General features: G+C 42.1%; 2 protein-coding genes and 1 pseudogene across 2 annotated transcripts; all 3 read left to right on the forward strand.

Annotated features, from left to right (window-relative positions):
- The first annotated feature begins 271 nt into the window (after positions 1-271).
- Positions 272-3622, forward strand: LOC146246216 (olfactory receptor 52K1-like). Its single transcript, XM_084683468.1, has 5 exons — positions 272-494; positions 862-1039; positions 1514-1820; positions 1929-2195; positions 3560-3622. Exons 1-5 carry the CDS (start codon positions 272-274, stop codon positions 3620-3622), a joined length of 1038 nt encoding a protein of 345 aa, XP_084539594.1.
- A 1080-nt stretch (positions 3623-4702) lies between these two features.
- LOC146246217 (olfactory receptor 6N1-like) lies at positions 4703-6894 on the forward strand (annotated as a pseudogene).
- Positions 6895-7887: 993 nt separating this feature from the next.
- LOC146246218 (olfactory receptor 6N1-like) lies at positions 7888-9989 on the forward strand. Its single transcript, XM_084683470.1, has 4 exons — positions 7888-8110; positions 8630-8807; positions 9251-9557; positions 9702-9989. Exons 1-4 carry the CDS (start codon positions 7888-7890, stop codon positions 9987-9989), a joined length of 996 nt encoding a protein of 331 aa, XP_084539596.1.
- Positions 9990-13839: the final 3850 nt, after the last annotated feature.

Raw genomic sequence — 13839 nt, forward strand, 5'->3', positions numbered from 1 at the left:
AGTGATTGGCTGTTGGCTGGTCAAGCTTTGTATTAAACAGATAGGCTGTGTGAGTTTCCATTCACTCACCTCAGGGGGTGGAGTGTGGTGAGGTAAGGACTGGAAGACAAGATAGATTCAACTCAGCTACAGCTGCCTAAGTAACTCTATATGGGAAGGTTCTTCCCTCCATGTCTTCTCTGACTGTGAATGTGATGTTAATGTCTCTCTCTCTCTGTTTCTGTTTAATAATCTGTCTGCTTCTGTTTTCCCTCACAAGGAACTGTTCAACATGAACCAGGTGAATAACACCTTTACACAGCCATCCGAGTTTGTCATCGTGGGCTTCCCAGGTATCCAGCCTGAGTACTACAACCTGACGGCCTGGTTGTTCCTCTTCCTCTATGTGATCACGGTGGGGGGCAACTCCCTGCTGGTGGTGCTGTTTGCTGTGGAACACAGCCTCCAGAAACCCATGTACATCATCATGGTCAGTCTGGCCCTCTCTGACATCGGTAAGACAGGCAGAGGGATCTCCTTATCCTTGCTTCTCTCCATGCATTGTAATGCCCAACATGCCACCCCCATCCTCTTCTTGTCTTTCTCTCAGTAACATTAACTTGTATGTTGATGTTGCATTGTTGACATGACTAATGGTCTTTGAATAGACAAATACTTTCAAAACCTAAAAATGAAACTAAAATAGATAACATATCAGTAAGAAGTACTAAAGAAAAATTGTGCAGTAAAGTCATAACAATACATACAGTATATTGATATGAGAACACATATTTCTGAGCTGAAAAGACTAGACCAACATGACTCCGCACCTGATAATGAACCAGCAAGGGTTCTTGTTCCACCTTTCTCTGTGTTTCCCAGGCTTCGACACTGTAGCCCTGCCGAAAATCATCGCTCGGTACTGGTGGAACGACGGGTCTATCAGCTATCACACCTGCATGATACAAACACATATAATACATTTCTTTGGCACCTTGAACTCCCTAATCATGATGACCATGGCCCTGGACCGCAGCCTGGCTATCTGCTTCCCTCTCAGGCACAAGCAATTACTACATTACATTCTAAATTAGGTTGATGTTATTATCCACACAAACCGTTTACACTGTGCACCATAGGCAATTTTATCATGGGTACTATTGGGATAAAAAAAATTACATTTTCAAATTAATGTAAAAAAAGGATTACATTTTTTTTTTAAACGTTTAAGTGATGTCAGAGTTGTACATTTTATCATGGTTTGCTGTAGTCTAATGATTAATTTAACATTTTAAGATATACTTTAAATTTGATCAGCTTTTTTTATAGGCAAAAAAATATTCAGTATCCTTTGCACCCTCAGTTTTATAACACAAACATTTGTGTTATAAATGAACTAGCTACTGTGAAATATGCATTAAGGAGTAAAGTGAGATGTTATGTTTTCTCACTTCCCCATACCTTCCTACATTGCTTATTTATCCCTTGCTTCCACTGACTTTTCCTTTCTTCCTTTAACCTCCGCCCTCAACAGGTACCCTGTGTTGATGACCAACAGGATCATGACAGGCATCTCAATCATATCCTGGATGGCGGCAAATATCGGCCCTGGTACCGCCACCTTTAACTATTCCCAGCTGGTCCCTTACTGTAAATCCAACAAGATCCTGCACATCTACTGTGACATGGTTTCTCTCGTCCTATTGTCCTGCGGAGATATCTCTTTCATCCTACTGAGGAGTACCTCAGTGGCCATGCTCATCCTCCTTGGGCCCCTGTCCCTCATCATCTTGTCCTACGCCTTTGTCATAGTGACTGTGATGAAGATGGCCACCTTACAGGTGAGAGTGTGTGTGTTTGTGTGTGTTTGTGAGAGAGAGAGAGAGAGAGAGAGAGAGTAGTGTATTCTCTGTTAACTGAACTTTAACTCACTGTGCTGTTCTCTCCAGGGCAAGCTGAAGACCCTGTCTACCTGTGTCACCCAAGGGTTAATCATCTTCATATACTACATCCCTCGTTTCGTCGTCTATTCGGCCAACCTCAACCCTGCCTTGGCGTTGACCACTGACCTCCGCATCGGCACAACTGTCTTCTACAGCCTCTTCCCTCCTCTCATCAACCCCTTCATCTACTGCCTCAGGACCAAGGAGATCAAGCAGCTGCTCAGACGCTGGGTCCAGCGCTGGACAAGCAATGCCCTGCAGAAGCCCAATACAGTCTCTTCCATCACTAAAAAACACACACTAGGATCAGAGCTGTGACAGAGGAGTTTTCTAAGGTTGTGTGAACAACCCCATTGACTCAGAAGGATGACAGACTGAAATAATTAACAAAAGGAATATGACAAAAAAGGAAGAACTCATTTATTAGATTGGTTGTACTGTCCAAGAATGTTTATGGAACACTCATAAAGCATACTGGTTTAAGTAATGTGATTTTCTCCCCCTGATTATCCTGTTGTTGTTCTAGAGCAGGAGTACACACAATATTTATTAAAGGTCCACCTGTGAATGTTAAACAGTGTCATAGGTCCATAAAGGAAGATGAGCCACATTGTGTAGCAGTATATATCAATTCAACAATAAAGTGTGGTGGCTTTAATCAAAGGGAGACATGGCACTGATTGGTCCTACTCTGCAAAACAATTTAGACCCACATATCGATTCTTACAAGAAACTGAACAGCAAATGGCAAAACATTTGTTTAACTTATTTTGATTTTATTTACAAATATTATAACTCAGAATGAATCATTCTAAGGTGACATTATGTTGGAAAATTTTCATAATTTTTGTTGTCCTGTCTGCTTGCATAAATATTCTACCACCAAACATTGGTATTTGGTAGATCCACTTCTTACTGCCATGACCAAATAAATCATTATAAATTTGGGGCTTCCTCAAATAATCAAAGTAACACATCAACACAGTCCATTATCATTCACAACCTTCCTTGTAAAATGTATGAATCCCTTGAAAAGGCACTCGTGTCACAAATTCTTTGTCGGAATCCAAACCGGGAATCATCAGTATAGTCATGCTAAACCGCTCTAGCCATAGGTGTTCAATTCATAAAAAGGCATTTAGACTTTTAGTTACTCTTTGATGGTTTACAGTTGGAGGCAGGCCAAGGTAATTTAGTCATGGTTAAAACAATGTTGTCCATCTGTGTGAACGTTTTATTGTTAAGATCAACAGAAAACCTAACTGGACCTAAATGGGCAGCTGCGGAAATCCTTTAATAATTACGATTAAAATATCCCAAATCCCTCAGATCCAGAAATCGTCATTAGATATATATTAAAGGTGTCATGTCCCCGGCCTAGGCCAGACCGGGTTTTAGTCCATTTCTTCCAGGTCCTGTCGTCCATTCCACTTCTTCACTCCCTCCCGGTAACTCACCTCACCTGCGGCTCATTCCCTCATCGACACCACAGCTCTAAAACCCTGGATTGTCACCCACTGCTCGCCAGTTTGTTGTATCACCGACCCCCACGTCTGTATTCCTGGCTTTCCATGGTTTTTCGGACCAGTCAATGCCTGTTTTTTTGTGCTGACCCTTTGTTCTTGTTCCACCACCAGATCACCGCTTCCAGCCCTCCAGTCCCACCGGTACCCCGCTCCACCATCCACCAGTACCCCTAACAGTTCTCCCTCAAATAAAAGTTCTGCGCACATCTTGAACTTTGTGTTGTGCGTTTGGGTCCCCAGGACAGCCCTGACAAAAGGTCCACCTGTGAATGTTAAACAGTGTCATAGGTCCATAAAGGAAGATGAACTACATTGTGTAGCAGTATATATAAATTCAACAATAAAGTGTGGTGGCTTTAATCAAAGGGAGACATGGCACTGATCGGGCCTACTTTGCAAAATAATTCAAACCCCTTATTGATTCTTACAAGAAACTTAACTGCAAAAACAAACAAATCGAAAATGTCTTTGTCATTATTAAATGTTCTTTTTTTTGAACCTCAGAATTAAGCATTTTAAACACAATACTTCGAAATACTCCTACCATGACACCAATGTAACCTACAGCAATAGATTTTGAGTTTCAGTGCTTAAAAAATTAAAATCTAACACAATGACATTTCAGAGTACACTTTGCAATTCAGGAAGATATAATCAAACAGCTGTCTGAACTCTTTGTAAAGTTCTTTATATTCTAAATGAAGTGTGGTATATATCAGGTACTTTTTGTTACTAGCTTAGCATCAGTGAAGTTCAGTCACTATCAGCTTGTTGTCTTAGAAATCAAAGGATTGGCCCATCCAGAGATATCTTCCTGGAGATTTTTGCTCCAACCCTAATATAGAACCCCTTGATTGTAATAAGTGTCAGGTTTGTGTGCTTAATCATGTCAGCTATCACTGCTGAACTCCTTTAAAAATTAATATTAAAATATTGAAAATTCCTCCGAACCAGGACAATGACTTCACGTCATCCATCCAGGCCAGTGATTGGCTGTTGGCTGGTCAAGCTTTGTATAAACAGATAAGCTGTGTGAGTTTCCATTCACTCACCTCAGGGGGTAGAGTGTGGTGAGGTGAGGACTGGAAGACAAGACAGATTCAACTCAGCTACAGCTGCCTAAGTAACTCTATATGGGAAGGTCCTTCCCTCCATGTCTTCTCTGACTGTGAATGTGATGTTAATGTCTCTCTCTCTCTGTTTCTGTTTAATAATCTGTCTGCTTCTGTTTTCCCTCACAAGGAACTGTTCAACATGAACCAGGTAAATAACACCTTTACACAGCCATCCGAGTTTGTCATCGTGGGCTTCCCAGGTATCCAGCCTGAGTACTACAACCTGACGGCCTGGTTGTTCCTCTTCCTCTATGTGATCACGGTGGGGGGCAACTCCCTGCTGGTGGTGCTGTTTGCTGTGGAACACAGCCTCCAGAAACCCATGTACATCATCATGGTCAGTCTGGCCCTCTCTGACATCGGTAAGACAGGCAGAGGGATCTCCTTATCCTTGCTTCTCTCCATGCATTGTAATGCCCAATCTGCCACCCCAATTGTCTTTCTTTCTCTCAGAAACATTAACCTGTATGTTGATGTTGCATTGTTGACAAGAAAAATTGTCTTTGAATAGCCAAACTATTAAAACATTAAAATAAAACTAACAAAGATATGTAAGTATTAAATTAAATAAAAATAAATACAAAAGAAAAATGTAACAGTGAATCCTAACAATACATACAGTATATTTATAGAACTAAAGGTTCTATCTCTCTCTCTTTCTCTCTCTCTCTCTCTCTCTCTCTCTCTCTCTCTCTCTCTCTCTCTCTCTCTCTCTCTCTCTCTCTCTCTGCTGCATCCTCTCTCCCTCTGTCCATCTTTCTGAGCTGAAAAGACTAGACCAACATGACTCTGCACCTGATAATGAACCAGCAAGGGCTCTTGTTCCACCTGTCTCTGTGTTTCTCAGGCTTCGACACTGCAGCCCTGCCGAAAATCATCTCTCGTTACTGGTGGAACGACGGGTCTATCAGCTTCCACACCTGCATGATCCAAACACATATAATACATTTCTTTGGCACCTTGAACTCCCTCATCATGATGACCATGGCAGTGGACCGTAGCCTGGCTATCTGCTTCCCTTTCAGGCACAAGCAATATCTATATTACGTTATAAATTAGGTTGAAGTTATTATCCACAAATACACTGTTTACACTAAGCACAATTTGTGTTGTTACTTATCTTGCTTCTGTGAAATATGCATTAAGCAGTGGAGTGTGATGTTACTAGTATTCCCTTTCCTTTCTTCCTACCTCAACCTCCACCCCCCCTCTCAACAGGTACCCTGTGTTGATGACCAATAGGATCATGACAGGCATATCAATCCTTTCCTGGATGGCGGCCAATACCACCCCAGGTATCGCCACCTCCGAATATTCCCGGCTGATCCCTTACTGTAAATCCAACAAGATCCTGCATGTCTACTGTGACTTGGTCGCTCTCCCACAGATTGGGTGTGGAGATTTCTCTGCCCTCGTGCGAAGGACTACCTCGGTGGCCATGTTTGTCCTCCTCGGCCCCCTGTCCTTCATCATCTTGTCCTACGTCTGTGTCATTGTCACGGTGATGAAAATGGCCACCTTACAGGTAAGAGTGAGTGTGTGTGTGTGTGTGTGTGTGTGTGTGGGGAGGGGGGAGAGAGAGAGATAGAGAGAGAGAGAGAGAGAGAGAGAGAGAGAGAGAGAGAGAGAGAGAGAGGGAAAGGAAGAGAGAGAGAGAGGGAAAGGAAGAGAGAGAAAGAGCAGGATAGAGAAAGGGTGCATACAGTATTGTGTTCTCTGTTAACTGAACTCTAATTCACTGTGCTGTTCTCTCCAGGGCAAGTTGAAGACCCTGTCTACCTGTGCCACTCAAGGAATAATCATCTTCATCTACTACATCCCCCGTTTCGTCGTCTATTCTAGCTTCCTCGTCCCATCCCTGGTGTTGCCCACTGACCTCCGCATCGGCACAACTCTCTTCTACACTCTCTTCCCCCTCTCATCAACCCCTTCATCTACTGCCTCAGGACCAAGGAGATCAAGCAGCTGCTCAGACGCTGGGTCCAGCGCTGCACAAGCAATGCACTGCACAAGTCCAACACAGTCTCTTCCATCACTAAAAAACACACACTAAAGTCAGGTGTGACATAAAGGTGTTTTCTAAGGTTGTGTTATTAACCAATTTACTGAGAAGGAAGACAAACTGAAATAATTTACAAAAAGAATATGACACAATAGAAATATTTACTTTAAAGAATGTATGGTTATTAGATTGGCTATACTATTCAACATATTTTATGGAACATTTAATAAAGCATACTGGTTTAAGTAATGTGATTTTCTCCCCCTGATTATCCTGTTGTTGTTCTAGAGCAGGAGTACACACAATATTTATCAAAGGTCCACCTGTGAATGTTAAACAGTGTCATAGGTCCATAAAGGAAGATGAGCCACATTGTGTAGCAGTATATATAAATTCAACGATACAGTGTGGTGGCTTTAATCAAAGGGAGACATGGCACTGATTGGTCCTAATTTGCTAAACAATTCAGAACTGCTCACCGATTCTTACACAAAAGTGAACGGCAAAAACAAACAAATCAAAAACGTATTTGTAATTATTCAATTTTCTTTATTTATTTTGCACTTCGGATTTAAGCGTTCTAAACAAAATTCTTCAAAATACTCCTACCATGACACCAATGTAACCTACGGTAATAGATTTTGAGTTTCAGTGCTTTTAAATAAAATGTAAAACACAATGACATATCAAAATACACTTTGCAATTCAGGAAGATATAATCAAACAGCTGTCTGAACTCTTTGTAAAGTTCTTTATATTCTAAATGAAGTGTGGTTTATATCAGGTACTTTTTGCTACTAGCTTAGCATCAGTGAAGTTCAGTCAATATCAACTCATTGTCTTAGAAATCAAAGGATTGGCCCATCCAGAGCTACTTTCCTGGAGATTTCTGCTCCAACCCTAATCTAGAACACTTGATTCTAATAAGTGTCAGGTTTGTGTGCTTAATCATGTCAGCTATCACTGCTGAGCTCCTTTAATAATTAATATTAAAATATTCCAAATTCCTCAGAACCAGGACAATTACATCACGTCACCAATCCAGGCCAGTGATTGGCTGTTGGCTGGTCAACCTCTGTATTAAACAGATAGGCTGTGTGAGTTTCCATTCACTCACCTCAGGGGGTGGAGTGTGGTGACATAAGGACTGGAAGACGAGACAGATTCAACTCAGCTACAGCTGCCTAAGTAACTCTTAAAGGGAAGGTTCTTCCCTCCATGTCTTCTCTGACAGTGAATGTGATGTTAATGTCTCTCTCTCTGTTTCTGTTTAATAATCTGTCTGCTTCTATTTTTCCTCACAGGGAACACCACTGTACAACATGAACCAGGTGAATAACACCTTTACACAGCCATCCGAGTTTGTCATTGTGGGCTTCCCAGGTATCCAGCCTGAGTACTACAACCTGACGGCCTGGTTGTTCCTCTTCCTCTATGTGATCACGGTGGGGGGCAACTCCCTGCTGGTGGTGCTGTTTGCTGTGGAACACAGCCTCCAGAAACCCATGTACATCATCATGGTCAGTCTGGCCCTCTCTGACATCGGTAAGACAGGCAGAGGGATCTCCTTATCCTTGCTTCTCTCCATGCATCGTAAAGCCCAACATGCCACCCCAATCCTCTGACTATCTTTCTCTCAGGAACATTAACCTGTATGTTGAGGTTGCATTGTAGACATGACAAATGGTGTTTGAATAACCAAACTTACATTTAAATGAAACTAAAATAGATAATATGTATGTAGGAATTGAAAAATAAATATAAATTAAAATACAAAGAAAAATCTAACAATGAATCCTAACAGTACATACATACAGTTTATTTATCTAACTAATGGTTTAAAATAAAAAGTTAAACATAAAGAGAAGAGTACTTTCAGGTTCGTTTATTTCCCTTGTTTGAACACAGATTGGCAGTTGAAACAAGAATCTGAATCTTACAATGTTTACAGTTTTTCTCTCCCTCTGTCCATCTTTCTGAGCTGAAAAGACTAGACCAACATGACTCTGCACCTGATAATGAACTAGCAAGGGCTCTTGTTCCACCTGTCTCTGTGTTTCTCAGGCTTTGACACTGCAGCCCTGCCGAAAATCATCTCTCGTTACTGGTGGAACGACGGGTCTATCAGCTTCTACACCTGCATGATCCAAACACATATAATACATTTCTTTGGCACCTTGAACTCCCTCATCATGATGACCATGGCAGTGGACCGCAGCCTGGCTATCTGCTTCCCTCTCAGGTACAAACATATAGTACATTACTTTCTTAATTAGGTTGATGTTATTATCCACAAAAACACTGTTTACACTAAGCACCATAGGTGATTCATTTGCACCCCCTACTGCTGGGATGAAAAAAATTACATTTTCAAATTGCTGAAAAAAATGATTACATGATTTTAGAACAATTCATACTGAGGACAGACATGTATGTTCTATCATGGTTCGTTGTACTCTAATGATTAATTTAAAATTTTAAGATTTACCAAAAAAAGGCCAGTTTTTTATGAAGAAAAAAAAAACCCTACCCTTGGCACCCCCAGTTTCAAAACTTAGAATTGCCAATGCTGAGGACGGTTTGCGTTGTAAATTATCTAGCTACTGTGAAATATGCATTAAGGAGTGGAGTTTGATATTACTGATATTCTTTTTCCTTTCTTCCTCCAACCCCCGCCCTCAACAGGTACCCTGTGTTGATGACCAACAAAGTCATGACAGGCATCTCAATCTTCTCCTGGGTGGCGGCCCATCTCGCCCCTGGTGTCGCCACCTTCAACTATTCCCGGCTGATCCCTTACTGTAAACCCAACAAGATCCTGCACATGTACTGTGATACGGTCTCTCTCAACCTGGTGGCCTGCGGAGATATCTCTCCCATCGTGCTAAAAAGTTTCTCAGTGGCCCTGTTTGTCCTCCTTGGGCCCCTGTCCCTGATCATCTTGTCCTATGCCTGTGTCATTTTCACGGTGATGAAGATGGCCACCTTACGGGTGAGAGTGAGTGTGTGTAGTAGGGGGGAGGGAGAGAGAGAGAAAGGGAAAGGAAGAGAGAGAAAGAGCGAGGCAGAGCGAGGGCGCGTACAGTATCGTGTTCTCTGTTAACTGAACTCTAACTCACTGTGCTGTTCTCTCCAGGGCAAGCTGAAGACCCTGTCTACCTGTGCCACTCAAGGGTTAATCATCTTCATCTACTACGTCCCCCGTTTCGTCGTCTATTCTGCCCTCCTCGTCCCGTCCCTGGTGATGACCTCTGACCTCCGCATCGGCACAACTCTCTTCTACAGCCTCTTCCCTCCTCTTATCAACCCCTTCATCTACTGCCTCAGGACCAAGGAGATCAAGCAGCTGCTCAGATGCTGGGTCCAGCGCTGGACAAGCAATGACCTGCAGAAGCCCAACAGAGTCTGTTCTCTCCCCAAATGACACACACTAGGGTCAGAGCTGTGACATAGAGGTGTTTTCTAAGGTTGTGTTAAAAACCCCATTTACTGAGGAGGAAGACCGACTGAAATTAGGGACAAAAGGAATTTAATACGACAGGAATATTTACTAAAAACAACGTACAGTTTTAGATTGACTATCCTGTCCAGCATATTTTATTAAATGTAAAATAAAGCATACTGGCTGAAGACATTAGATTTTTCTCGCCCAGGGTGTGTGAATGGATGAACGAAACTAGTCAATTCAAGGACAGTAAAACAAGATAGTTGATTCATTTGTATTTAAATGTACTACTCTACCCCTAAAAATCTTATTGTTACAAAGTAGATTTGTTTGTGTGGTCTCCACCCTGTAATACTGATGCCATTCCAAAAGATGGCGTCAACTCTCCAATAATGATTACTTGCAAAGCAGTGAGTGCGAGTATAAGTATAGCTCATTTGAGGTGATTTGGTCATAAACATTCGTTATGTTAAAATACAGTGGATGTCCCCCCCTTCAGTGGCAGATCTAAGAGGTGGCAAGTGGTGGCAGCTGCCACCCCAATAAAAAATACTGCCACCCCAATCTTCCCATGGAAAAATATTATTTATACATTACAATAAATTATATTAATGTAACTGTTCAATTTAAACTACAATGTTCTAGCCTAATCATTTACCGTAGGGAGTACTGTACCCCCCTACTTTGGGTTTTGATTTGCCTCCAGGAGGCCACCCAACAACTTCCTTCTGCCACCCCATTGCCACCCCCAATGAAAATCTCTAGATCAGCCCTTTGCCCCCCTCCCATGCTTGAGAATACATCTATAATCTATCACTGGAAGACAGGTAAAATTATGATTCCAATTCCAAATATGGAAGGATGGATTGAAGAATGTTTATTGCTTGTCATGACACAAACCTTTTGCTAAAGTAGACCATAACCAGCAGTCGTGTATATATGGACCATGGCCTGTGTACTATCAATGAGTGAACTGGGCCATGCTGTCATTCGTTCATTTATCGCTACAATAAAAATATCATGGAACACTATAAATATACAATGGGGCGAGCCACAACTCTTGACGACCTTAAAGACCCCTTGCATTGATTGATTGAATTACTGCCAGCATAATCACGTTTTAGCTAGAGTAATCCAACCCAAGCACCTACATAAATAAACGAAACATGGGAGAAACGTCACACGATGAAAAGGTCCGCCGGCGCACACACACGCGCACTCAATTCAGAGAATGCCCGCCAGTAACTCAAGAGATTAGTGCCGCTGAAATGAAATCATGTCGGCTTAGTAAAACAATTCCGAGGAAAAGCAACACTCTCACAGGGAATGAGATGAAAGAAAACCTTGGTGCCTCACGGTTGCTGCTAAATATACCCATTGCAAGGCTGCCAACTCTCACGCATTGCATGTATTTTCTACCGGAAAGCTGTCTTGACATTGTTGCCATTTCTATTGTGCTTGTACCCAGTCAGTGGGTGACGGATGCATTTAAGAGTAAAACTGATTATTCCACAACCATACCATACCCCAAAATGCTAGGCACATATTTAATGTTACAACTGTGCGGTGCTGTGCTGATTGGAAACGAGTGGAGTCATTTCTCTTGAATCAGCTGGGCTTTGTGGTTTGTTTTACTAGGATACTCCATGACGTGCTCTGTCTGGTTTTTGAGTGGTTCCAAAGTAGTAAGGAAGGGCGAGGAACAGGAAGGGAGAGAGAGGGAGTAAGACAGAGAGTTACTGTGTTTTAAGTGAGTAAGCAAAGGAATGTAGGTGAAGGGCTGGGCGAAGACAATTAACTCCATTTGGAGAAATGCTAATTGAGATCAACACAATGCAATGACCATACTTCACAACACACACACACAAAGGTTCCCTCTTCCACTTTTGAAGTTAGAACTGGTTCAATATGGCACAAAGTGTACATGGACAACTGAGATGTAACAAGTACTGACCACACAAACGTTCACTTCAATATTCTTTATTTAGTTTACAGATGTATTCCATTTGAAGATTGGAAGGGGGAAGGAGAGGGGTTTGAGAGCTATATACAATAGGTTTGGACACTTAAGATCTGTACAGATTGGAACTCTGATCAATATAAACAATATTCTTAAGACCTAGTGTTGTTATAAAGCAATTCTTTAGAGCAACATCCACAGAGATTGAGGACAAAAAAAAAAGATTATATTAAATTATTGAGTTAAAATTAAAAAATGTAAGTACAGACGAGTGAAGACTGGAATCTGTTGAAATATTAGGGTGGTTTTGTTGCTTTAAGTACAAGATGTTGTCATCATGTGACATCATCACCGTCCTTAAAGCTGTATTGAAGACTAAACACCAATATATTGTGTATGAACAAGATCTATAGTCATCATATTCTATATAGGATTCATATTAAATATACTCTACACATATGTTACCTTAGGCTGGAATAGTATTCCCATTGAAAAAATATAAAACAAAATAAGAAACTTTTTTTACAAGGTTTCAATGAAGGACCACATGCTTCAATGTTGTGCAAAATGGATTCCTTTATACGGATAGGAGGAGAGATTTAAACAAAACAAAAAAATAGAACACTTCATTCCAGATTAATTTCCCTGCTTCAATTGTGAGCGCCAGCGAAATCAAGCACAATGTCATCTTAAAAAAAAAGAAATGTTTGAAGCAAAACCTATCCTCTTCCCAGGGGATGGAGGGATGGAGAGATATCTGCCATTGGGAGGGGCTTATTGTACTCACAACAACGGTTGTCCAATCAGGGTGCTTAGACTGTCAAAATACAGTCGCAAACTACATGGACACAAATAAAAAAACAGGGGCAGTCTGTGTGGGTGGGTGTCTGCCTGTCTGTCTGTCTGTCTGTCTGTCTGTCTGTCTGTCTGTCTGTCTGTCTGTCTGTCTGTCTGTGAGGTGGAGAATGCTCAGTCCAGGCAGGACGACTCATGCAGAGTTAAGAGGGTTAGGAGACAGTGTGTGTGTCCTAGTTTGAGTTCACCGATTAGGCACATCTATGCTTCATTTCCTCCCATCTTGGGAGAGAACTCAACACATATGGTTGTGTGGGCAGGAGGGGCGTGAGAGAGAGAGACTGAGAGAGAGAGAGAGAGAGAGAGAGAGAGAGAGAGAGAGAGAGAGAGAGAGAGAGAGAGAGAGAGAGAGAGAGAGAGAGAGAGAGAGAGAGAGAGAGAGAGAGAGAGAGAGAGAGAGAGAGAGAGAGAGAGAGAGAGAGAGAGAGAGAGAGAGAGAGAGAGAGAGAGAGAGAGAGAGAGAGAGAGAGAGAGAGAGAGAGAGAGAGAGAGAGAGAGAGAGAGAGAGAGAGAGAGAGAGAGAGAGAGAGAGAGAGAGAGAGAGAGAGAGAGAGAGAGAGAGAGAGAGAGAGAGAGAGAGAGAGAGAGAGAGAGAGAGAGAGAGAGAGAGAGAGAGAGAGAGAGAGAGAGAGAGAGAGAGAGAGAGAGAGAGAGAGAGAGAGAGAGAGAGAGAGAGAGAGAGAGAGAGAGAGAGAGAGAGAGAGAGAGAGAGAGAGAGAGAGAGAGAGAGAGAGAGAGAGAGAGAGAGAGGAGAGAGTTTGGCGTATCACTACATATCAGTGTGAGGGGAGGCCAAACAACTACGGTTTCCAGGCAAGTTCATTGCGTTGCTGTGGGGACCAGATCTAGCCCAGGGAGACTGGACAACAGACGGACTAGGGGTTAGAAAACATGTGCGAGAGTGTGAGCGTGTCACAGCAGGAAGCTAAAGGTAGATGGCGTTGAAAAACATAGACCTACATCCCCCAGTCTCTTCATTGTTCTCCTTTGTTCAATCAATACACTAATCAATAA

This window comes from Hypomesus nipponensis, chromosome 20 (genome assembly GCF_054491055.1).
Source record: "Hypomesus nipponensis isolate SF chromosome 20, ASM5449105v1, whole genome shotgun sequence".
NCBI lineage: Eukaryota > Metazoa > Chordata > Actinopteri > Osmeriformes > Osmeridae > Hypomesus > Hypomesus nipponensis.